This window comes from Rhipicephalus sanguineus, chromosome 3 (assembly GCF_013339695.2).
Source record: "Rhipicephalus sanguineus isolate Rsan-2018 chromosome 3, BIME_Rsan_1.4, whole genome shotgun sequence".
Taxonomy (NCBI): Eukaryota; Metazoa; Arthropoda; class Arachnida; order Ixodida; family Ixodidae; genus Rhipicephalus; species Rhipicephalus sanguineus.
In genome coordinates this window covers 183,631,396-183,657,069 of record NC_051178.1, presented here as the reverse complement: position 1 = coordinate 183,657,069, position 25,674 = coordinate 183,631,396, and the positions used below count along the sequence as shown (strand labels likewise).

At 48.0% G+C, this 25,674-nt stretch overlaps 1 protein-coding gene across 1 annotated transcript; it reads right to left on the bottom strand.

Annotated features, from left to right (window-relative positions):
• Positions 1-8,941: 8,941 nt before the first annotated feature.
• On the bottom strand, positions 8,942-17,813 carry LOC119385197 (uncharacterized). The gene is made up of 4 exons (XM_037652711.2): positions 17,598-17,813; positions 15,380-15,557; positions 13,972-14,112; positions 8,942-9,307 (listed from the first exon to the last, which is right to left on the bottom strand). The coding sequence occupies exons 1-4, from the start codon at positions 17,808-17,810 to the stop codon at positions 9,045-9,047; spliced, it is 795 nt and encodes a 264-aa protein (XP_037508639.2). The 5' UTR covers positions 17,811-17,813; the 3' UTR covers positions 8,942-9,044.
• Between the last annotated feature and the right edge of the window lie 7,861 nt (positions 17,814-25,674).

Genomic DNA, 25,674 nt, shown 5'->3' with positions numbered 1-25,674 from the left:
AGCTGTGCTTCTGACACTTCTGGTTATCGCCTTGATGGCTGTACCATGGATAGCGCCGGCGACCGAACTTCATCACAATTAACTGAAATTTTCCGAATCCAGTCCCAAGACATCGGCTAGTGCCACAGCGTCTCATGTCAAGATATACATATGCTATGAGTATAAATTTGCGTGTTGTGTGTAGTGCCTCCTCCCCCCTCCCCCCTTTAATCATCGTCATATATCTTGTTGCTTTTTCCCTCTCCACCTTTCAGCGTAGTGCAGCTGAAAGCAGCTCTGTGGCTTGAGCAATGCACCTAAGGCCGACCTGTCTGTCCTTGTCAGAAATCTCTCTCTCCCTCTCTCTCTATTTATTATTTATTTGTTTCCCTGTCTCTCAAGAAATATATGCGACTAGTATCTTCGCCAGTATTACGACTCAGCTACGTAATGTGACAGGATTACGATCAGAACTTGTGAGCCGACTATGCATATATCGCTGCAAAAGTCTTTCAATAGGCTCTACCACTTAGCCTCATCATCTATATTCCATCATTATGAATTCGTTAATTGCAGTGACTAGGCACTGTCAGCAGCTAGCAGACGCTAGCAATACAGGCTTGCTGCATCCGGGAACATCATAAACGTTGACGCCCATTCCATACCGATACTATAGCACGTGACGTGATCACACAGCAAAATCGGTGTAATCTTGAACATTCAAGAGCCACATATCCCTTTGGAAAGCACTTCGAGTATATCATCATCATCATCGTCATCATCATCATCATCATCATCATCATCAGCCTGTCTACGCCCACTGCAGGGCAAAGGCCTCTCCCATGTTCCGCCAATCAACCCGGTCCTGTGCTTTCTGCTGCCACGTTATACCTACAAACTTCTTAATCGCATCTACCCACCTAATTTTCTGTCTCCCCCTCACGCGTTTGCCATCTCTTGGAATCCAGTCAGTTACCCATAATGACCACCGGTTATCCTGCCGACGTGCTACGTGCCCGGCCCATATCCATTTCTTCTTCTTGATTTCTACTATGATATCCTTAACCCCCGTTTGTTCCCTGACCCACTCTGCTCTCTTCCTGTCTCTTAAGGTTACACCTATCATTTTCCTTTCCATCGCTCGCTGCGTCGTCCTCAATTTAAGTTGAACCCTCTTTGTAAGTCTCCAGGTTTCTGCTCCGTAGGTAAGTATACCGGTAACATGCAGCTGTTATATACCTTCCTCTTGAGAGATAGTGGTAGACTACCATTCATGATTTTATAGTGCTTGCCGAATGAGCCCCATCCCATCCTTATTCTTCTAGTTATTTCACTCTCATGGTCCGGCTCCGCGGTTACTACCTGTCCTAAGTAGACGTACCCGAGTATATCATGCATGTATAAATGGCTGACGGACGTCAGCGGTGCGAATCCAGGACTGTCGAACATGCTATATCCGCTTTCATGCTGCGTCATCCGCCTTTTAACAGCGAAGCTGTTTAGGCCGGCCGTAAAAACTTTACAAATGTGTACAAATGTGTACAAAAATATATCATCATCATGAACGGGTATGTGCCAAATACCACTACTCACCGCTGGTCCACTAAAGATGAAGAAGGCAACAGACGGGCGGCAAGCACCAATTAAAATTTCTAGACAGACGTAACCAGTAATTGAGAAGAGCTTTAATAAACTGTCGGGATAAACCCAGTGATAAACACCGTGGTCGAACGTTTCAGCTTCGCTGAAGTATCTGTATCGAGTGCTTCAGTTGTACGTAAAACCGTAGAATACTAGGGAACGAGAAAGGCGACGGTGGCTGCGAGAACACCCCCTACGCGAACGACGACGTGCCCGTAAATCTATGGAAGGTGCTAACGCTCGGTTTCATCGCGAGTTTCTGTCTTTGGAGTTTGGACAACCGTGTCGTGTCTGTGACTGTCTGTGGTTTAACTCGAACCTCTCTGCGCTGAGAAGCAACCTAGAAACAACCTAGCATCACATAGCTAAAGCCTAGCAACATAACTCAGTATAACAACAGCGCAATAGACAACGACTGACGAAGAAAACGCCACACAGCGCTGTGTGGTGTTTTCTTCGTCAGTACTTGTCTATTGCACTGTTCTTATATTCAGTTATGTCCTACCAACTTGCGCTAGTTTACACGCTTCCTAGCAACAACCTCGAAGCAACCTAGAAGCAACCTAGAAACAACCTAACATCACATAGCTAAAGCCTAGCAACATAACTGAGTATAAGAACAGCGCAATAGACAACGACTGACGAAGAAAACGCCACACAGCGCTGTGTGGTGTTTTCTTCGTCAGTGCTTGTCTATTGCGCTGTTCTTATATTCAGTTATGTCCTACCAACTTGCACAAGTTTACACGCTTCCTAGCAACAACCTAGAAGCAACCTAGAAGCAACCTAGAAACAACCTAGCATCGCATAGCTAAAGCCTAGCAACAACCTCGAAGCAACCACATTAGACTTCAGAATCGTCCAGCTTCACTGTTTCAAGCCTTGTGCGACATAGCGCAAGCTTCGCCCTTTATTTTTTATTTTTTTTTCATTTTCCTGTGTTGGCCTTTGCCGTTTTGGTAGGGTTTTGGTTGGGGCCCGCACAACCGATAGCGCCAGAACGAAAGCCTCCGAGATCAAGAGGCGTTTCACGACTTTTCCGTTAGGGGAAGGGCGCATGCTCCGTGGCATCGGGAAAGAGTTCTTATTCTTGTTCACCTTCAACTGTGGCTCACACCCACTGTGGGGGATTGGCCAAGAATTGAGTGGTTTTATCAAATGCTATAGCACTTTGAAAGGGTGGTTACGGAATAGAAACATTACAAATTTGATAGGAAATGTTGGCGCTCAAATATGTAAAAAATATCAAAATGTAAAAAATAGTAATAATAAAATAAAATAAATCAATGGCCTAATTTTTAAAATATTTACATTTGTCGACACAGAAGGATAATAATATAGATTAGCTAGGTAAACCGATTGGTTTCATTGAGGTAATCCCTCACAGCCACGCAAACCTTCACATTGGAGAACCCAGAAATAGAGGCTCCTAAAGACAAACTCATAGGCACAGATAAATTCATTCCAATAGCACGTAAAGGTGTTTCCAAAAGGGTTTTTCGTGCTGTAGTATATCGCCTGTCGGTTATAAAGAAATGTGCAATAGTTTCCAGCTCACCACAGAATGCGCACAGTGGAGAAGGTGCCTGAGCAGATCTGTGTTGATAGAAATTTAGCTTCGGTACACGACAGCGCAGCCTCGTAATTGACACTTCCAGTTCACGGGTTTGACAAAATGGCCTCCACCAGGGATATAATAAGTGCCGATATTCCGTGGAACTTGTCAGTGCTGTGTCTGCAAAGACTTCTATAATGCTACGCCTGCGAAATCGCGCAGCCGTCACATAAGCGGATGTTGGAAAATAAGGTAAAATCGGTCCACTGATAGACGACTTCGCTAAATAATCGGCAATTTCATTCAGGAGCAACCCTTTATGTCCAGGAACCCAAACTCATCGAAATTTTCTCAGATGCGCGGGTATACCAGAGCACGAAACGCCTTTATTACGTGGCAGTCAGCCCCAGCAGAAAGTGCAGCACAGAGAGATTGATAATCTGTGATTAGAACGGCAGATGTAATTGCCGAGTTTAACTTGCACAATGCGAGCACTACTGCCAGAAATTTAGCCACAAGAACGGGTATGACATCGGGTGAAAGAGGCGGATTGTACCTTTCTTTTCTTTCACTAGCGACATTTATTTCACGTTAATAATTTGCGGATAACCTATATAAACCTCACGGCTGCTGTGCTACACAAAATCAAACCACTGAACGTATCATAGATGAAACAATATCACGACCACCAGCTGATCTTTTACGCATTTACACTGCAGTGAGTGAACACCAACGCTTAGTACCACTTCTACAATAAAACTTCCTGTAACTGCACTGAAAACAAAGACCCACTACCCTGTATACAGTCAGTATACCGTAATCACAGTACCGTTTTGAAAATACGGTTATACCATTCGTTGTTTGTGGCAAGCACAAAACAGCAGCACTGGCAGGCTGCAGGACGAGATCAAATGTTCAGTCTATAGGTTACGGTTAAAACAGTTCTCCACTGCACTCCTGTCTCAGACGATACCATGTAACACCATGGTCCCAAGCTAGCATTTTCGCCTTTTTTTTCTTTAACACGAAAGTGTTTTATGCCGGGGTCCACCACGGCTCCACTGACGCATTCCCGTCACGAATATGACGTTGTAAAATATAAAGACTAACATATGGCAAAGAAAAAGTTCCGTCACCGGGAGTCGAACTTACGACCTCTGGATCGCCAGCGCGCAGCGCGAAACGACTCCGCCACAGACGGCATGTTCTCTGCTATGCTAACGGCGAGCTATTTATGTACACCATTTGACGGTGGCGGTACTCAGAGATCGGCGGTACAGCGTGTTTTTGTTATCACTAGCGAGATGGCGCGAAGGGCTCGAAGAGCGCGCTTTAGAAGTCGTCCTCCCCGCGGATTAGCGCACGCCTCGACAGGGCGTGGTCGCTCGTGCGGGCACTTATCTCGTGATCTCGGTGGTTTGTACGTCTTGCGCTCTGCCTGCAAGTTTCCGTTGAGAGCACGAAGGTCACCTCCGCTCACTGCAGCGGCCGCTTTTGCGAAAGGAATATGTTACACACACAGAAATATGTTACAACTGTGACAGTTCGCGCTCATCCTGTGTATGTTCGTTCCGCGCGTCCTTTCTGCTTGAGCAGCGCATTGCAAGTTTCGAGCGGCTTGCCGTTCTTCGCGTAAAATTACAATTTAATGCTGTAGCATTCATTCCTTCGCGCTTGGGGCGAAAGAATGCACAACAAACGCTGAACTACGTCTGTGAAGACACGTTTCACTTTCGTGTTATACCGATTCCTATGACAGAGGGATCAGCCATGTTTTTTTTTATTTTCCACTCTCCCTCCCTCTCTCTCTCTTTTCCTCTCTCACTTGAGCACGTCTCATTCTTGGAAAACGCAATTCGTTTTCGCCGACTTTCGTTTCTCGGCCGTTGACTGAGTACCGCGCTCGCGGCAGCGCAGGCACTGCAGTTTCTCGCGACAACTAATTAGCGCGCCGTCGGTCTTCTTCAGCGTCAACATTATAGCCGCTACCCACAGCTATACTCGCTGAGCATACATCATGAAGCACGGAAAGACAAAATGCGTCTAATTTCACCGTTCGGCGGGGGCTATGCATACACTGGCGAGCACAGAGCGTTGACTGACTGCGTGTCAGATTCTGCGTTGAACGCCGCATTAATCAGTGCTTGCGAGCGAAAGCGTGCAAGACTCAGGATCGTGATATTGCCTTGCCGGCCGACACTGTATGCAGTTGCGAGCGAGGGTCACTGGCTAACGTGCCCGTGACATTTGACCCTGCCGTTTACCACCTCTCCTTTTGCAAAGTGCCCCAAACGCGCATCATGACTGACCGCCGAGGTAGTTTCAGTCGTAAATTTCATCCGCACCGAGGAACGTTAAACGAGCCGTGATTAACCAAACGCGTGAGCCGCTAATGGAAACATACCCAGGTCCAGGCAACAACGGGAAAGTGTGGGAATGGCGGTAGTGAAGCCGGGGCTTTAGGCGATGGCGGTGGCTTCGTACCCAGAGCGAACGTGAATTTCGCAATTTGCTTACCGCAGTCGCAGACACCTGTTTCCGAAGGATTTGTTTTCGAGGCAGGACCTCTGCCTGAGCAAGCAGGCATTGCCGCGCATTCTACGCTTGCACAAGGCGTGGCAGTCTTCTGTTTTGCAATAACATTGTAACGCGGTGTATACTTAATGAGACATACAGCCGGGTTTGTCACACGTCTCTGGTAATTAACATTAAGGCTGCCATTTATCACATATACTACAAGAACTACACACGGCAAATGGATGACTGTGTAAAGCAGGGGCGTAGCGAGAAATTTTTTTTTTTTTGGGGGGGGGGGGGGGGGGGGGGTTGAACCATACTTTATGTACATGCATGCGTTTGTATGTGTGCGTGCATACATGTATATACGCAAGCAAACTGAAAATTTTCGGGCGGGGGGGGGGGCGTTGAACCCCCCCCCGTGGCTACGCCCCTGGTATACAGGGCCGTAACTAAGGGGGGGAGGTTGAGGGGGTTCTGACACCCCCCCCCCCCGAAATTTTTTCATGCTTTAACTTTTCGGGTATACTAAAATACTCGCACGCCTTCACAGCTACCACCAGTTGCCAAAGTTAGCCGTTCTACACACATACACCCCCCGAAAAAAATTGCTGATTACGGCCCTGATATGCATACGGTGTCGACGGTGTTCCTTCATTCCCGCATAGGACGTACGTTGTCACCCATTCCTTTTTCGTTATCTGTCTTCAGATTAGATTTCTTTTTTGTGTGTGTGTGAACTAAATACATTCATACATGCCCGCTTAAATCTGACGGTTTAAAGGCTGGCACGAACCAATGAAAAACTTAGAGAAGCTTCAAGGAAATTACATTACACAGGCGCAGTATCAGCCATGGTTTATATAACTCGAAAAGAGGATGGAGACAGGAGGCCAAAGTACACCTGTTGACTAATCTCGCTCCTTCTTCATAAAATAAAACTCCTGCGGTGCTTCCGTCGAGGCTGCCAGATGAGGTTAATTGCTTCCCTCTTTAAAAATATACAGTTGAAACTCGATTTTACGAATTTTCCGATTGAACGAATAAATTGGGATTCGCCCCACAGTTGCCCACAATCTTAATGCTTTTACGAACTCGAAATAACGAAACAAACTTCGCCGTCAAACCCGATTTAACGAAGCATTCCGGGAAAAAGATGCAAAGAAAAAAATGTTTTTCCAAATTTATGGAGTCCAGAATGTCTGGATGGCTGACAGCACACTGCCAGACATTCCAGACGCCATAAACTCTAGACGCAGACTGCAGCAGTGCGCTGCTATAGGCTGCGTAGGGCTCCACAAGCCCGCAACACGAGCAGGAAGAGGCATCGCCCAGTTGTTGGAAAGAGATTCGTCGGCGTGACGAGGTGGCCGCAGATCAGAACTTCGACGACTTCGTGAACGCCGACGCAGACGCTGACACAACAGAAGTTCTCGACGACGAGGAGATAGCGCAGCTTGTTTCCGACGCACAAGAGGAGTCTGAAGATGCGAACGATCCGGATACTGTCGAAGCTCCCGTGCCCACACCAAGCCATGTGATGGACGCCGTCGACCTTCTGAGGCGGTTTTATGGGGCACACGAGGGTGCCGAGGACGCTTTGATCTTGCTGGCCAGCTACGAGAATTGCGTGCTCCCGCTGCTCACGAAGCGTGCGCAGGAGAAAATCGCGAGTTTTTTAGGGGCGTAGCTCCTCTTAGTCTAACCTTGTCACGTCTCCGTTGTCCGGCGTATCTCTCGGCAGCCGGCAGCTCAATCCGGTGGTGGTGGTGTGCGGCGTGACCACCCTTACTGCGCATGCGCATACTCTCTCCACACACCTCCTCTCCACTCCCCCTCACCATTCCCCACGTCCTCTACCCCTCTACCCTTTCCCTCTCCACTCACCCTCTCCACTTCCCCTCTCCCTTTCCACTCTTCCTCTGAAACGCGGGCTAGACATGCCGAAATTCTCTCCTGCGCAACGCCGCGATGAGCTCGAGCGCTGCGCGTCCCCTCCCCTTCTCTCTCCTCTCCTACGCTGCCCCCCTCTCGCCCGCCTGTCGACCGCGTTCCCCGCTCGCCCTGCGAGAATTAACGGCCAGGCTAGATGGAAGATACGACGCGCGTAGCGTCCCTCTTCGCGTTCCACGACGCGAGGTCGGTAGCATGCCCAACGAACGCCAACGGAACGCGATCGTGCAAGTGCTCCGGCTTCGCATCGCCTCATGGTCCCCTTTAGCGGGAGATGGTGTAATTTTTTTAGATGGCGCTGTACACAATCTGTGTCGTCATCACCATTTCTCGTCTCATTTCCTAGATGGCGTTGGTCCAATAGAATTGTGTGCAATGTGGCGCTTGTGTGAATCGACACTAGATGGCGCTGGAAGTGCCGCTGCTCTCCGATTGGCTGCTGCGCGGGGATGCGCGGGGAACGAGCGCCTCTCTCATTCTCCTGGATCGTCGCCGTACGTGTCGGATCGTTGGTGCAGCATGGACGATGCGCAGCGGCGGGCGCTCGCTTGGCGGCAGCCAGGCGGATCCCAAGACGGTGCTCGCCAAGGACGCCGTTGCGAAACGGGCTCAACGAGAAGCGGATCCCGAGACCATGATTGCGTCAGGAGCTTCGCCCAAGCTCTTCATCCTTCACCCGTGGATATGCTGTAATTTTTTTTTGTTTCCTTAGGCGATAAATTTGTCGTTCTCTCGATTTGACGAAGTTCCCGATTTAACGAAACAATCCGCGGGTCCCGGTGACTTCGTTAAATCGAGGTTCATCTGTATACCACGGCAAAGCGTCGTAAATGACCGTAATATTGAAACGCGAACAAAAAAAATGTACTGGGAAAGACGTAGAGAGCTAGAAATAATGGCACGATACATTCGAATGTTGCGCGCATATTTATGTACAAGTATTTCAACTAATGAGATCATCGATGCTAACAGAAAAAATCAGCAGTTTGCGCAAGGCGGCGGGTAGCAAGACACAATTCGTACCATCTCCGCATCGTCATCATTGCCTCTGTAATAAGCTGGGATGCACTGTAGAGGACTGCCCCTTCCGTGTTCGCATCGTATAAACGTATAGTAAGTCAACGTGTACCGAATCATTATATTCAAAATAAACGTGTTCACGTGGGCCTCTTCATTAACCTATCGCGACCAAAGCACCTTTGATATCACAACCACGGAATAACCTCCGCAACAGTGCCTAAGTCTATAACCACGCAAGGAAAACCTAACCGCTTTTAATTTCCGTCGAATCGCTGAGCGTGTGATGAGGACGTTCTCGCAATTTTGTCGCGCGCTGCGCAGCACTCTTGAGCTACCGATATCGGACGTCGCGGACACAGCTCGCCCGAATCCCCGAGCGTCAGGTCTGGACCACGATTTCCGCGTTGTGCAAGAGCACGGCTTGGTCGCTGTCGACCTCGGGCAACGGCGTGAGCGCTGCGTCGCCGCTGCCGCTGTCGTCGCCGTCCGTGCTTGTTGTGTCCCCGCTGACGCTGCTGCTCGAGCTGAAGGACACGCGAGCCATGCATATGTCGAGCACGATGACGTACACGACGATCCCGGAGAAGGCCACCAGGATGGTGCAGAACACGATGGGACCCCAGATGCTCTCCGGATCCACGCCTGCGAGTGGGAGGACAAAACAACGTGCCGCGTTTTTTAGCAGCGGTGCTGTCTAAACTTTTCGTTCCGCCGTTTCGCGTGACAAAGAAAGAAGGGGAAAAAAGAAATAGAAGAAAGAGAAAAAAAAGATAGAAAGACAGAGAAACAAATAGAGATAGAAACTGACACAAAAAAGACATAGAAGAGACAGACAGCACAACAAAAAAAAAAGAAAGAAAGAGAGAGAGAGAGAAAGAAATACATAGTTTAGTATAGCAAGGGGGCAGGTAAGCTTAGTGAGGGCGAAGAGGAGTGATGTGAGCGTGAGGGGGAAGGAAAGTAGGAGGGGAGAGGGTAAAGCATGACATAGCCTTCTATAGTGTAGTTCAGCAAGCGGATGGGAAATGGAAGTGAGGATAACGAGGACTGATGTATGGAGGACGTACGGATGACCGCTAGCTCAAGTCGCCCAAGGTAAAGGCTCGGCCCGAACTTGACAAGTCGAAGCTATAGTGGTCATCCATACGTACATGCGGTTTTCCACCGAATCAAAAAAGGCTGCAAGGCGTGTCGGTGTGCAGGTCGTGTTCTCATCTCCCAAAAAACTAGGGTCTTCGTGCAAACGTGTGAATGGGAGCCACTGCGACCACAATCCGTGCAGGAAGAACCACGTTTCGCCCCTAGTGGAATGCAAGACGGAAGTAGTGTATGAAATTCCCACCACTTGCGGCGGGCCGTAGACGTCCGCCAGACCGGACGCTGCCTAAACGACCGCTTGCGGGAACATGCGAACAACGTGAGGAATAAGCACGGCAGTAATCTGGCGATTCACTTGCCAAATGCGGGTGCGCACCTCTGCTTCAAGACACCAAGGTACTGCGCAAGTACAAAGACAATCGCGCTCGAGAAATTTTCGAGACTTTCACGATGATGCGCAAAGGCTCGGTGTGTGTCAGCGCCCCGTCACTCACCCTTTTTGACAAGGAATGCAGCTTCCTACAGCCATCTTAACCATCTACCCGCCTGCTTTTAGTATCAGTACCTCGTGCAACAGCAACCATCCTTCTCCCCCCCCCCCCCCTTTCTTTCATAAGCTATATATTTGTGCACGCACAATAAAAGCTTTGTTGGCAGTCAGCGCCCGTCCTCGTATGCTGTTTCTCTGTTCATGTTTAAATTAGCGCTGTGTTTTCGTGATAGAATTGTCGTAGGCACGTTGCTTATAAATAGACCGTGCTTGTTATCAGCCAAGCCATTTTAAAAATACTGCTTTAGTGATAAATTCGAGGCTCTGACTTACTAATGTTTGAAGTTAAAAAACAGCACGTAGACGAGAACGTGCTCTATTTTCAGAAAAAGACGTAATTCGATTCCCATTCCATTCCGTGCAAAAGGCGCTTAATTCTATTCCCATTCCATTCCACCAAGCGTTGTCCCCATTCCATTCCGGGGTGGCGAAAATGTGGAATGATTCCTGAGTCACTGCAGTTCCGGAGTGGCAACTCCGCAACACTGCCATATACAGTGGAACCTCGTTGCTACCATCTTAGCAGGATTGATTGATTGAAATAACTTTAATGAGGTCCTGCGGGACGCGCCCTAGCGCGCAGTGGGCGACTCCCACGTCTTAGCAGGAACCGTAAAATAAAACGTATCATCCCAAAAATCCCATTATCCGAAGCAAGCTCCGAAAAGTACGACAGCAGGCATACTCGGTGGCAACCTCAATATCAAACTCTCTAATGTGGGGCAGGTGCTTGGTTCCCCACAGGTAAAGTGGCGTTGTTCACTTCCTAAGTTGTAAGTGAACAATGGAACTCTTGTTTGATTTGTGGCGTCCGTCCACGAACAGAAAAAAAAAACCAAGTGACTTATCCTCCGAGAAATCGATGACTTCACGTAATGACGTCATCATGTGAAGTCATGATGACGTCACAGATCGCATTCATTTGTAACGGACGTCACGCGATGATGCCACTACATGGGGTCACACGGTGTCATTGTCGATCGGTCAAATGTGTGCCGATCCCGGAGGCTGTGCAGAAAACGTTAAGTGTAGCGGTACGCGTTTCGTACATTTTTCGCCACATCAGTCCAGTCTGGGCGCTGCGTTGGCGCCGTCGTTGGGGTGCTTCGATGTCAGCGCGGAGGAAACGGACAAATCGAGGCGCTGTGCCTGCGTGCGTGACATGCATGGGTCGACCCATACTCGTCCCTCTCCGACGATCGTATACAGCATGACCCGCTATGGCATTTACCGAGATGGAGTGCGATGCATGAGCACTTATTTTCCCGACAAGTTGACCCGCTCTTTTTCTACTTCATGCTACAACCTGCTGTGTCAAATGTCTGAAAAAGGGCGGCACCGCACCGCATTGATCGCCTGCGCACGCGAACCGTCGACGTGTGGCGGCGCGTTCATAGCGTGTTCACTTCAATGTCAGGGAATGGTAGGCTAAGGACTCGAGTTATTTTGGTATGCACACCACTCGGAGCAGTTCGGCGGTTCTTTGATTTCGACGACAGACGACTTCTCTCCTACAAAAGTTGCGCTAAATAAATACGAAAAGAAAGGAGGGACTCGTGTCGGTTGAACAGAAAGGCACGCACACTTCTTGAGGAGACGTGGAAGGCGCTGGAGATGTGACGGGTCGATATGGTTCCTAGTTTCATTTTATATTCATGCTGCAGAAGTCCTCCGCAGCAGATTCCGGTTTCGGAGTATTTAAATTCCCGTCTGTACCTCGCGCTTGGCGTGATAATATTGCGTGCGCTCTCTGCATGTCTACGACCCCTGATGGCGTGTCAAGTGACCGGCTGTTAACGACGTCCGTGGAATGCTGGCACCAGTGCCTTCAGGACGTCTCCAACCTGATCTTGGAACTCCTCGTTCCTCTCAGCAGCTGAGAAGGCCCGGAGATGTTTCTGTTGGTTTCGCATACTTTACATTCCTGTGGTTTACCACATCCAGAAAAGAAAAGGAAAGGAAGAGGATTGCGAGATGCAGTTATATATGTCGGGGAGAGCGAAGGCAGCATGGCGTTGATCCACACGCGACTATACAGGACTTTAAGCTCACACATTGAGTGTACGTGATTTAAAGCAAAAATGTAAAGCATGTAAACATACACAAAATAACGTAAAGCTTCTTGGCTATAGAGTAAGTGAAATAACAGTTACCAACTGAACAAAATATGCTGCAGTACCACACGCATATACAAAAACTCACAGGGACCCGTATGCGTTAGCCTATAAGACGACGATCCATACAATCCACTGAGAAGAAAAAGAGGACGATGGATTACGCCTTCGAGTAGTCTTAGGAAAACGCATTAAAAGGGGCCGTGTGACCTTTTTATGTAGCCCGTCTCATTCATTACACGAAGCTAAAGGGACGCTATATAAAGATGTCATTAGGTTATTGTTATCGGGCGTGCCACATACATTATTTGGGGACTTTGAACATCCCGGTTCGATTATTTATGGTTTACTATTTATGCTTGTCGATCCTCGATAATTTCAGTGTCCATTAAGCATTGATAACTATCAGTTACGTGTTAAGCATCACTATCTCATAGAGGTGAAGGCATGTGCTTACAGCCAGATGCGTGCGCAGGGTTCCCCATCAGGTGGTGAGGGGGGGGGGCGAAGGTTTATCGCAGCGCCCCCCTCCTACCAAGTCAATGTACGCGGCAGATATTGCGCCCGCCCCGCTCTTAGGTTACTAGGGGGGTCAATGTATGGGGCAGATTTTGCGCCCCCCCCCCCTTTCTTAGGTGAATAGGGAGGCGGCCGCCCTCCCCCCCCCCCCCCCGTGCGCACGCCTACGTTATAGCACGTATAAAATAGCGCGATGCTCAACACATAACATGCAGAGAATCATCTTAATAGTGAGCAACAATTATAAAAGCGTGAATTATCGAAAAAAAGATATTCAAACAGACGCCGAACTGTATACGTTTATGAATTGATAATGTAAAGGGATATCTGAAAGGATGAAAGACAGGGTGAGTTGGTTAAGGTTCATACCTAAAGCAGCTGTGCAAAAGACGGGAGTACAAGACAAAGACCACAGGACAAGGCGCTAACTTGTGCCTTGTCCTTGGTCAGCGTCTTGTCCTGTGGTCTTCTTTGTCTTGTGCTCCCATGTTTTGCGCTGCTTTAAAAGACCCCTAAATCACCTCCAACAATTTTTTGACGTTTCAAGTAAACGCACGCATCGAGTTCAGAATGCCGTGTCGACCATCACTGCCAAACGCGGCAGTGCTACGAGCCGCAGGCGCGCTACAAATTCCAAAAGACAATCCCTAGTCCTCTCCGGGCCTTTGGGTATCCCCAGCGTTGGCCGTGACGTCACCATTCGCGTCTGGGCATGTCTTCCACAAAAAGAACCTGTCTGTCTGCTCGCAGGTACGAGCGCTCGCCGCTTTTCCTCCTCGCCGTGGGAGCACTGGGCCAGGAGGAGACGAGCCGATGAACGGAGCGTAGCGAAGGAAAGAGCGAAGCGCGCGAGGGCCGTGTTTGGATCATCAAACTCCGCTATTATGCCACCGTTTCAAAAAATTCTCGCGGCTATGTGTTCGTTGAAGACTCGTGCACAACCGCAACACAACAACTAAATTTTGAGCTCTGGGTGGTTTAGGAGCCCTTTAAATATGAAAGGGATCTCGTGTATATATACTGACTGCATGGCTCGCTGCTGAGGTGCCTCGGCTCGTCGCTGTCGTCGCCGCAGTTGTTGATGCCGTTGCAGGTCAGCCGGCGCGGAATGCACACGTCTTTGCCCGCGGCGCAGCGGAACATCTCCTCCGAGTCGCAGAGGTTGCCTGCGTCATCAACCTCACCGTTCACACACAAGGCAAGGCTCGGTGATTTCTTGAACTACATGCACGCGCTGTCACATCACGTCTATAAGGAACAAGTTATACACCTTCAATTTAAAGCACATCATACAATTGCCGAAAGAATCGAAGCATCTCTCTATAGTCTATACTAAAACGGCGAGATTTAGTACAGATCTCTGCAACCAATGTGCATCGATCGACCGAGTCGCCCTGCTCCGTCTTTTACCATTGATCGAGTGACTCATGGGGCTTTACCGTCTCAAGGCAAGACTGGAGTTGTTAAAGAAACCGCAGCGGAGTGCTCCGGGTGAATTTTGACTGCCCGACTTTTTCAATGTGCACCTAAATCTAAATATACTAGCATTTTGCAAAAAAGGAAACGAAAAAAAGTTTGTTGAGTAGATATTTAAGCATCGTTATAAGTGGTTATTTAGGAGGATCATGAAAGCGTTTTTGTGTCCATTTTTTTCTCTTTCTTCTTTTTATTGTTTAGTATCATTACTTATATTTATTATTCATTTAGGGTTGCAGTTGCGCAGGCTTGTAGCCAGGAATTTTTTCGGGGGGTGGGGGGCACTAGCTGAAGACCTTGACTGTTTTAGAAAAACACCTATTTTCATTATTTATTTTCGGTAAAACATCCCTCTCCATCAGAATTTCGGGGGGGGGGGGGCTAAGTCACCCCCCTGGCTAAGGGCCTGCAGTAGAGGTCCAACTGAGTCGGATTGAGGCAATGGAACATACTAATCGGTTAGCCACAGTAAAGGTGCGTCCGCCTAGGTGGCTCGGCCGCAGACACGAAGGTTGCGGGTTCGACCCCGACCGCGGCGGTCGCATTTCGATGGAGGCGAAATGCTAGAGGCCCGTGTACTGTGCGATGTCAGTGCACGTTAAAGAACCCCAGGTGGTCGAAATTTCAGGAGCCCTCCACTACAGCGTTCCTCATAATCATATCGTGGTTTTGACACGTAAAACTCCAGATAATGGAGAGATTTAGTTGAGCGTCCGCAACAGCTTTACGGACGCAGCCTGCCATAGGAAATGGCTAGCAGGCTGCGTCCACAGAGCTGCCGCGGACGCCCAACTAAATCTGTCTATTATTATTACAGTGAGGGCGACCTGAGTCATGAGACGCTGCAGAAGCTCGCCGAGTCCGACATGACGTGGGCGCGCAGCAATAGCCTGCCTCGCTTTCTGCGCACGTGTTCATGCAAATTCGTATATAAGGGAAGTGTGCGTGGGCACTCGCCGTGGAAGTAGGTGGTGAAGGCGATGTTGAGTCCCCTGTAGACGCGCTCGACGGGAGGCGTCACGCTGAGGCTCACGTGCACGACCCCGCGCACCAGGGCGTGCATCACGTCGCCTTTCTTCGACGAGCACCGAGGGCCCTCAAAGATCAGGGGACGGCCACCCGGTCCTTCCTCGAGCTGCATTTGCCCCGCGTAGGGTTTAGCTGACAGCGTTGGATGTTGAACGCGCTCGGAGCTGGTGATATTACAGCCATAGGTCGGCAAACTCACTCATGAGTCGACTCGCTCAGACTCAGATCGAGCTGTGAGTCTGAGTCTGAGTGAGTCTGAGCCCGAGTGAGTCCGGGTGAGTAATATTTTCGGGAATATGAGTCCAAGTGAGTCCGGATGAGGAAAATTTTGGTGAGTCTGAGTCCGAGTGAGCCTTGAGGGCAAAATATATTTCATGAGCGAGTCTGAGTGAGCTCCACATTTTTTTGCCAACCTATGGTCCCATCTACTCAACTTCAGCATTACTATATGCCTTATGACGACTCACGACCCACGTTTATACTCGCTTCTACTCGCACATACTTCAAAGCACTAGCGTTCATACGCTATCTCAGTATTTATTGATCAGAGGCGTGAGCTACGAGGGGGGCGGGGTGAGAGGGGTCTGACCTCCCTCCGGCAAAATCTTTCACGGGAAGTTCTTGACAAAAATATCTCGTGTGAGTAATCTAGCTCTTTCAATGAAAATGTCCTTACTGGACTGTAACCGTTGATAATCGTATTTGAAGATACGGGATCGAAATGCGAGATATTGATGTTAAAGAGCCTTGACACTGAGGCCGAAAAAGTTAATAATACGCTAATGGACTCATGAGTCGACTCACTCACAGTCACTAAGACTCAGATTGAGCCGTGAGTCTGAATCTGAGTGAGTCCGAGTGAGCAATGTTTTGGCACAGCCGCTACCTGTTTTTTTATGTAGCGGCCGTGATTTTGGCGAGTTTGAGTCCGAGTGAGTCCGGTTAAGAAACATTTCAGTGAGTCTGAGTACGAGTGAGTCCGGATGAGGAAAATTTTGGTGAGTCTGAGTCCGAGTGAGCCCTGAAGGCGAAATATATTTCATGAGTGAGTCTGAGTGAGCGCCACACTTTATGCCGACCTATGAATACAGCACAGTTAAATGTATACAGTCGTTGTATAGACGAAGAGTACACATGACGAAAACGAACTGATCGACAGTCAGTGTATCCGTCACAGCTTGTAGCCAACGTACGTTTCCGTATGGGGACACCTGTGTTAGCGGGTACTTCAGCGGAAAATTATGTCTCCCCATTGGCGTAGTCAGAGCGAAGGTTGTAGAGTATCCCCCCCCCCCCCCAACCACCCCAACCCACCCCACCCCGCGAAATAAATTGCTGGCTACGCCCTGTGGAAATGGGCTGAACTTCGCCTACTGTTCATTTCGCGTACTGTTTTTCACAGTGAGCGTAATCGTGTCGTTTACCTAAAACGTCAATTAGTCGGATGTTGGCGCTTGTCTGTGTCTATCCTGGTGGGAAAAGAAGCTACCTTACGAGCGCGTCGTGACCTTGAGCGCGCGTCATGAAACGCGATCGCACTCTTCAGGTGTGATTCCGGTGGTGGCAAAAAGCATATCTCGTCCAAGCGCACGGCTCTTGGTCCAGGGCCGTAACTAAGGGGGGGGCGGGGTTCTGACACCCCCCGAAATTTTTTTCATGCTTTAACTTTTCAGGTGACACTAAAATACTTGCACGCCTTAATCCACAGCGACCACCAGTTGCCAAAGTTAGCCGTTCTACACACAAACACCCCCCGAAAAAAATTCCTTGTTACGGCCCTGTCTTGGTTTATGCCAGCTATCGGCCAATAGCAGCAATCTGTTGTATGACGAAAACATGTACTGTATGACGGCCCTCTGAAGACTTCAGAGTGCACGGGCCTCTGTATGAAGAGAGGGCGCTTGAGAAAGTGGCAACTTCGCGGCCCGCTTGTGAACTCTCCTTAGCGCGCACGACTGCACGATTTGGCTGAGTTGTTCACAGCAGCGCAAGCTTTCCGCTGTGTTCTTTCTTCAAGAACGAAGGGTGGTTTTAAAGGGCCCAAAAGATATTTATGGCGCATGTATGTATCATTGGTAGTTGCACAGTATGTATACAGCAGGTTGCTCGAACGCGAGTCCCTTCACTAATTAAAGCACAAGCGCACCGTGACGTGGTCGAGGCAGGTGCCGTTGGACTCCCGACGCAGGTCTAGAAGCCGGACGACCACGATGAGCGCGCCGCTGTCACTGGCCACGGCGAAGCTGCAGTTGTGCGCCGTCTCCATCGGGTACCGCAGACCCACCACGGCCGACGGCAGCTCGCTGCGCCGGAGCCACAGAACGCTCGAACCGTTCGACCAGCACACGTCGCCGAACATGTCTGCGTTCGTTTGGCGTCGTACGGTTGGTCAGGTACCCGCCATAGCCAAGGAACATCCGCCGCCAAATGAGGCCGCGAGTGGCATTGGCTAGCACTCTTATGGTTAAATCTTGTGCACATACATATTTAAGAGTGTCCCAGAGCATACTTTCGCCTGTTATCTTCTTAGCGTTTTAAATGCGAAGTATTTCTTAGCGAACTTCTGCGACTTTGAGCGTATCTATCTATCTATCTATCTATCTATCTATCTATCTATCTATCTATCTATCTATCTATCTATCTATCTATCTATCTATCTATCTATCTATCTATCTATCTATCTATCCGCCTACGACTTTGTGCTCTCCTGGTCGCTTGGTTAATCGAATGTCCACCAAAATTGGTATGGCGTAACATGATTGTATGACGAACATAAATGACAAGTCAGAACATGAAAATCATGACACCCATGTCATGTACAGCATGACTTACGTGCCACGCTCATGGTGCGCTGGCGGCCGTTTCGCTACCTTGATCTACAACGAAATTGGTATTGCGTGACGTGACTGTGGGACAAACATAAATAACATACGAGTTAACATGAAAATCATGACACGCATGTCATGTACAGCATGACTTACGTGCCACGCTCATGGGGCGCTGGCGGCCGTTTCGCTAGCTTGATCTACCCCGGAATTGGTATTGCGCGACGTGACTGTGTGACGAACATATGAACACGAGTTAACATGAAAATCATGACACGCATGTCATGTACAGCATGACTTACGTGCCACGCTCATGGTGCGCTGGCGGCCGTTTCGCTAGCTTGATATACACCAAAATTGGTATCTTCCGACGTGACTGTGTGACGAACATAAATAACACGAGTTAACATGAAAATCATGACACCCATGTCATGTACAGCATGACTTACGTGCCACGCTCATGGTGCGCTGGCGGCCGTTTCGCTAGCTTGATATACACCAAAATTGGTATTGCGTGACGTGATCTGTGTGACGAACATAAATAACACGAGTTAACATGAAAGTCATGATACACATGTCATGTACAGCATGGCTTACGTGCCACGCTCATGGTGCGCTGGCGGCAGTTTCGCTAGCTTGATCTACCCCGAAGTTGGTATTGCGCGACGTTACTGTGTGACGAACATAAATAATAGGAGGTAACATGAAAACCATGGCACGCATTTTCCTCAATGACATACAAGACGATTTATGCAGCTCTTTGCTGGCTGCTTCGCATTACATCGATTCCCACAATGCGTGGGATCTGCCGGCTTTTTTTTTTTTTTTTTTTGCGCTAACAAGATCGCAGGTGAACGTATACTCTGGGCTTAACAGTACGTTATGTTGGGCTAGTTGGTGCATCGTTACTTGAAATACGTGGCGCCAGGTTGCAACTGGGAAGAAACAAGAACTGGGAAGAAACAAGAAGACCATCGGCACCATGTGCCGGTGGTCTTCTCTGCTCCGAATAAGCTTTCAAGGCTCTGTGCCCGCATTTCTTCGAGGGGTGCCAAGGCAGCGTGCGATAAGAAGCATGCAAAGCCTTTTCTGCGTTGTGCCGTGGGCACTGTGTATGAAATCCCCCTGAGCTGTGGCAAGGTCTACATAGGCCAGACAGGACGCTGTACAAATGACCGTTTAAGGAAACATTCTTTATCAATTATGAATGGAACAGGGTCTCATTTACCCTTCCACTGTGCTTCGTGTGGCTGCACACCGCAGTTCGATCGCACGCGACTACTTGGAAGGAGCCGGAATGCGCTGGCGCGGGAGTTACTGGAAGCCTTTCACATAAGGAAGAAAGGTGATTCTTGCGTCAGCGTGCCGTCAGTTTCGCTGCGTAATGGTGAATTACAACTGTTGGATCTCGATGTTCTTTAGATGGTTTTGCTGCGGAGTGTCTGTCAATATTCTGGTTTCTTTCCTCGACCTTTGCGCAGGTTTGTGTTTGTGGTTTTTTTTCGACGTCTTAAAAAAAAAAGCGTTCTTTTTGTCTCTTCTTGTTTCTTCCCAGTTGCAACCTTGCGCCACGTATTTCAAGTTTACTCTGGGACACTCTCTTGATTCACGTTAGTGCGCGTTGATTCACACTGAAGTCACTTGATTCATTCATGAATGAATTTTTTTTGCGAGCGTCTCTTTTTCTTTGTTAGACACAAACAAATGAATCCAATAGACAATTAGGCCGAGGAAAAGCCAGGGAACATATATTGTTGCCTTTAACTATAGTCTAGCAATTACGAAGTAAATTGCAATGAATTAAATTGGACGAAAGAGCACCGTTTGCGTCGGTGGGATCTGAACCCACAACCTTCGAACTACGCGTCCGATGCTCTACCAATTGAGCTACGACGGAAGACGCTTCCCCGTCCACTTCGTTGGGTATTTCTGTACGTGTAATGTGCTCCCTGGAGTAATATAGACCATACGCCGTGTAGGCAAACTAGTATACAGAATTATAAAGTCTTCTACTGCGTTGTACGCATGCAGACTGGCACTTGCTTACGATAGTTCAAATCGGTGTAGTTCGCACGAATTTCAGCCGAATTCTTTTTGTTTTTATTACCAAGTCTTTCATGCCTGAATTACCACGAAACAGTTAACCGATATACTGAAGCACAGTTAGGTACTTTTTTTTACTGCGAAAAGTAACGCGTCATAACATGACGTAAGCATTCTTTTGTTATACACGCTTAAATTTGGTGTCACCAAAATACATTGAAATGATTCACGGTGTGCATGCTTACGCGTGTTGTCCCAGCCGTGAGCCGGTTGCTGCAGCAAGAGGCACACCAACGCGACGAGCAGAATGCTCTTCACCATTTCGAAGTGGGAGCCGAGGCTTCCTTTCTCTCTTCAGGCGACGAGGCTGTGGAAAACGCTCTTCGACAACGCGGAACGAGCACGGGACAATGTTGGACAATTCTCTCAAACACCGAGCGCCAGATCTTGTTCTTGTTGACCTATTAACTGCGGCTCACACCCACTGTCAGATATGACTATGATGTTTCTTCTCATATGGCTCGTACCCATACTGGGGGAATGGACAAGAATTGTTCGTATGAAATTTTAATATTTGGACTATTAGCTAATCATTAGCATAGGTAGGCAAACTCACTCATGAGTCGACTCACTCAGACTCACTAATACTCAGATCAGGCCGTGAGTCTGAGTGAGTGAGTCCGGGTGAGGGATATTTTGGCGAGTCTGAGTCGGAGTGAGTCCGGTTGAGGAAAATTTTGGTCAGTCGAGTGAGCCCAAGTGAGCCCACAGAGCAAGATATATTTCTTGAGTGAGTCTGAGTGAGCCCAAATATTTTTGCCGACCTGAGACAGAAAAGAAAAACAAACATGTAAAGGAAAGGGTGCAATATTTATTTGCTTGTACATTCAGACCAGACAGGTAAATTATTGTACTGAAGAGAAATTAGAATAATTTCTGTTTTCTTCTGTGTCTTCGGGATAGGTGTGGTATATGTGGCACCATCAAGACAGAAAATGCGTGAGAATATCAATAGCGTCCCTATTTCAATGCATCGAATTCTCGAATTTAAACAAAAAAGGAAGCGGTTGGTGGACAGCGAGTTTCCTTGAAGCAAGGGTTCGATCCGAGTGGAGCTTGCATGAGCTCCAAGAAGGCGAATGCCACTGCCAGCATGCAAAAACAGAACAGATAAGTGTTTAAAAATGAGTATTACAAGTTAACCCTTTGAGGGTCGAATTTTTCAGCCAAATGCAACCCGCCAGGGTCGATTTTTGTTATCGCTGATTTAAATCCTTTAGGTCAATCTATTTCAGAAATATATTGACGTAATTTTTTTAGGGTGACCATAAAGTGACAAAAAAATCATCGTTTGTGTTGTTACATACACATGATTTTTTATTGCGATAGCAATTATATGGACAGTCTCTACTAGAAAATGTCCGTCCCCGTCGCCGTCATTCACCGTATATGTATAAGTATGTATATATATAGAAAAGCCACAAAGAAAAATAATTCAGAAACTCTTCCCGAAGCGCGGAATCGAACGGGCGACCTCTCGCTTTGTAGCCCGCCGCGTTAGACGTTAGGCCACGACAGCACCGTCTTTCAGCCTGCTAACGGCGAGCTATTTATATACACCATGTAATTCAGCATGCTTTCTTAGTGGCCACATAGATGGCGCGATGTGCGCGTGTGTGGCGTGCTTTAAAGATCGTCGCCCCGCTCCTGCAAACGCCGTTGCTCTTCGCTCTACAGGGCGTTGTCGCTTTCGTGCGCTTATCTCGAGGAAAGAAGGGGCGGCAGGTGGGGTGCTTCGCTTCGCTCGCTGCAGCGGCCGCGTTTGCGAAAGGAGCGCGCTGTTCAAACAGAAATAAGTAACAACTGTGACAATTAGTTCGCGCTCGTCTTGTGTGTACCTGTTCGTTCGTTTCGTGCGTCCTGCTTTATGTTTGAGCAGTGCGCTTCATGTCGAGCTGCGACGCATTTGTTCGCGCTCGTCCTGTGTGCGTTCTTTTCGTGCGTCCTTTGGGCTCGAGCGATGCGCTGGCAATTTCGAGCTGCTTTCCGTTCTTCGCCGCACGATTCGTGGCCGATCCCCCGTGGTGGGTTGTGCCATTCCTCTAGGATCAACCAACCAACCAACTTCGCGTTACATTACAATTTATTGCTATCGCATTCATTGCTTCGCCGTTGCGGCGAAACTGTGAATTTATTTATTTATTTATTTATTTATTTATTTATTTATTTATTTATTTATTTATTTATTTATTTATTTATTTATTTATTTGTACCGCATTCATGAGTAACAGCACAATGAATTCTAAAAAAAACGCTTATATGACTGTTAAAAAATTATCCCTAGCAACAAACGTCCGTGTAGTTTACAGACGTACAAAAATAAGTGCACGAAGTGGCGTCAAGTGGAAACACGGAGTAAGAAAAGACACCTTTGATCAAGTAAGCATCGTCTCGCCGCGCACGCTTTTGAGATGTCGCTCGCTCATGAACATTTGAGTCTGAACTCTTAACTCCTCGTATGACGGGCTGACATCCAATGAATCAGATTCTGATACGACAGTCGAGCGGCGATTCGGAGGAATCGCCGCTAGACTCCCTTTCAGCACAGAAACTGTCGCGCACTTCCATAGCGCGTCCGGAAAGCAAAGAAATCGCCAGGCCTGCGCGGAAAGCGCAGCACAGACACAGCGAAAGCTGGAAGAGCAGCATTTCTAGAGCCCGCTATAAACTCTCTTGTGGCTGCTAATTCAAGTACATTAGCAACGTACCCACTACGCCACAAATCATAATTTTTGTGAAGTTGCGAAGCACCCACCACGACATTATTCGTTATTCTGTAAAGAAGCGAGGTAACATCTGTAAGGTATTATGTGCATTTTGTTGATGCGACAGTTGATGACAATGAAGAATTATGGCTGAGCCCTTTGTAATGGGTTGTAAGCTTTAAACGACCCACTAGTTACGTAATTCATATTGTGTGACGCCCGGTCGTTATTTAACTGTCCCACCACGCTTTATAACATACGTTAACCGTAGAAACGGAGAGCGAGAGAGAGAGAGAGAGAGAGGGAATTAACTTTATTGAGACCCTGAGGAAATGGATCATGGGAGCCTTATGGGCTTCCTTGGCAACCAATAGAAGTGCACTTGCGAGGAACCCACTACGCTATAAATCATAATTTTTGTGAAGTAGGGAAGCAGTGACTATGCAATTTTTCGTCATTCTGCGGAGAACCGTGGTCCTCGCTAAACACCTGTAAGGCATTATGTGCACTTTGTTGATGGTGTGGCTGATGACGATGAAGAATTATCGCAGAGGCCTTTGTAATGGGTTGGAAGCATTCAACAACCCACTCGTTGCGCAATTCGCATTGTGTGACGCCCGGTTACAGAATTCGCGTTTGTGTGACGGCTGGTTGTTATTTTACTTTTCTACCACACTACATTACATATGTTAATGTGGTTCCTTCGCGACATGAAGGCTGTATAGGGTCCTTTTGCAAAGCATTTTAAAGCACCGGCATGGCTCAGAGGTAGAATACTGGGCTCCTACGCAGAGGGCCCAGGTTCGAACCTCGTTGCATCCTGGAAATTTTTTCTTATTTCCTTTTTTTTTATTTCGTGCGATAGCGGTTACGGACACCGGCGGCGGCGGCGGACAACTACGGCGCCAAAAAAAATGATCTGGCCGTTGAAATGATCTCATAACAGCTTTCGCTATAAAACAAGTCAAATCCTTCGTCTTATCGCCAACGAGACGGAAGCGGTTTTTGCGAGTCCCGTGAACAGGAAACGCAACCACAGCGGCATCGTTTGTGTCAGTCAGCGCCTGCACGGAAACGTAATCGCGCCCCCGGGATCAATAAACGAGAGAGTAACAAAAGTAGCACCTTTTGACAGATTCCAAACCAGCCAGCCATCAGTTTTGCGGACGCGAGAACAACCCAACAAGGTGTGGGTTCGAGCTAGTTGGTACTCCATGATCAAGAAGTGTTGCGCAAGAAGTGTTGATCATGGAGAACAACCCGAAGGGCGAAACCGAAACTATAGCCGGCGCACCGCTGTAGTAAAGCATAAAAAAAACAAATTGAGGTACATCTGCGCAAGAAAAAAATTCAATTTTTCCCGCAATGTGGCAGCACATGCCAAGTAAGATAAATGATTGAAAAAGGTGCGCTTTTTAAACATACAAGCGATGACGTACATGTACGTCATTGACCATCTTGAAGGTATTGAAGGTGTTCGCGGAGGACGTACGTGTACGCCATTGACCCTGAAAGGGTTACAGATCTAGCGTTCGAATAGAGTGATTTCGAGTACTAACACAAAATATTGGCTGAGGTTTCACTCTCGTAAACTATAGTTCCAGTTCACTATATCGTAAACGTTACTACGAGCGAAAGGTACATGCTTGGCTATCATCATCATGAACGGCCATGGCATCTCGCGTCGCCTAGCAACGCATTGGAGCAACGTTGGTTGGAGGAAGGCAAGTAGGAGAGAAGTGGGGAGGAAAAGAAATAAATGTAACAAAACTTCCTGTCTGAAGCGTTTAGCGCAGATTTATCAAGACGGGACAAGATGAAGGGATCGCACGTACACAGGCGCTAGCTTTCAACAAATAATTTATTTGAATCCGGATCACACATACTTATACATTGAATAGCAAGTACGTCACACCGCGGAACTCTGGAATACGATTTCGTGGCATGCGCCGCCATTACCGAGCACATGGCAGCAGACGACACCGATTCAAGCTGTGCGGCTCTCGCATTTCCCGTCAACGCTGCACATTGCAACGACGATTTGTGCGATATTTGGCTGCTGCACGAGAAGTGTAAATCAATAAAAAAAGCAAACAGACGCGGGGACGTACTGCTTGCCAAACGTGATCACTAGAGACCGGATTTTAGGCAAATGCCTATTTTGTTCCTTGCATTCCTATCGTGCCGCTTTGATATATGAGCATGAATTAGAGATTAAGAAGGGGTTTTATAGTGTTTTTATAGTGCCTATCAATGCCTATTTTTGGGGTTCGTGCCTAAATGACTATAAGTGCCTATAAATGCCTATTTTCAAAAACGGCGCCTATACGAGCACTATTTAACCTCAAATTTCGCTTTCGAGTGCAGTTTGAAACCGTTATTCATGTTACCGGGCAATATTGACCTTTTAAAAACTCTATGAGGTTCAACCTCGTTGAGGTTCAACCTATGAGGTTAAAACTCTATGAGGTTCAACCTAGTTCAACCAACTACCGGAAAAACAACCGCTAGCAGCAGTGAACCGGAATGGTAGCCCGTCTCAGCGTCTGCAGGGGGAATGAGGAGAGGGAAATAAAGATGGCAATCAGAA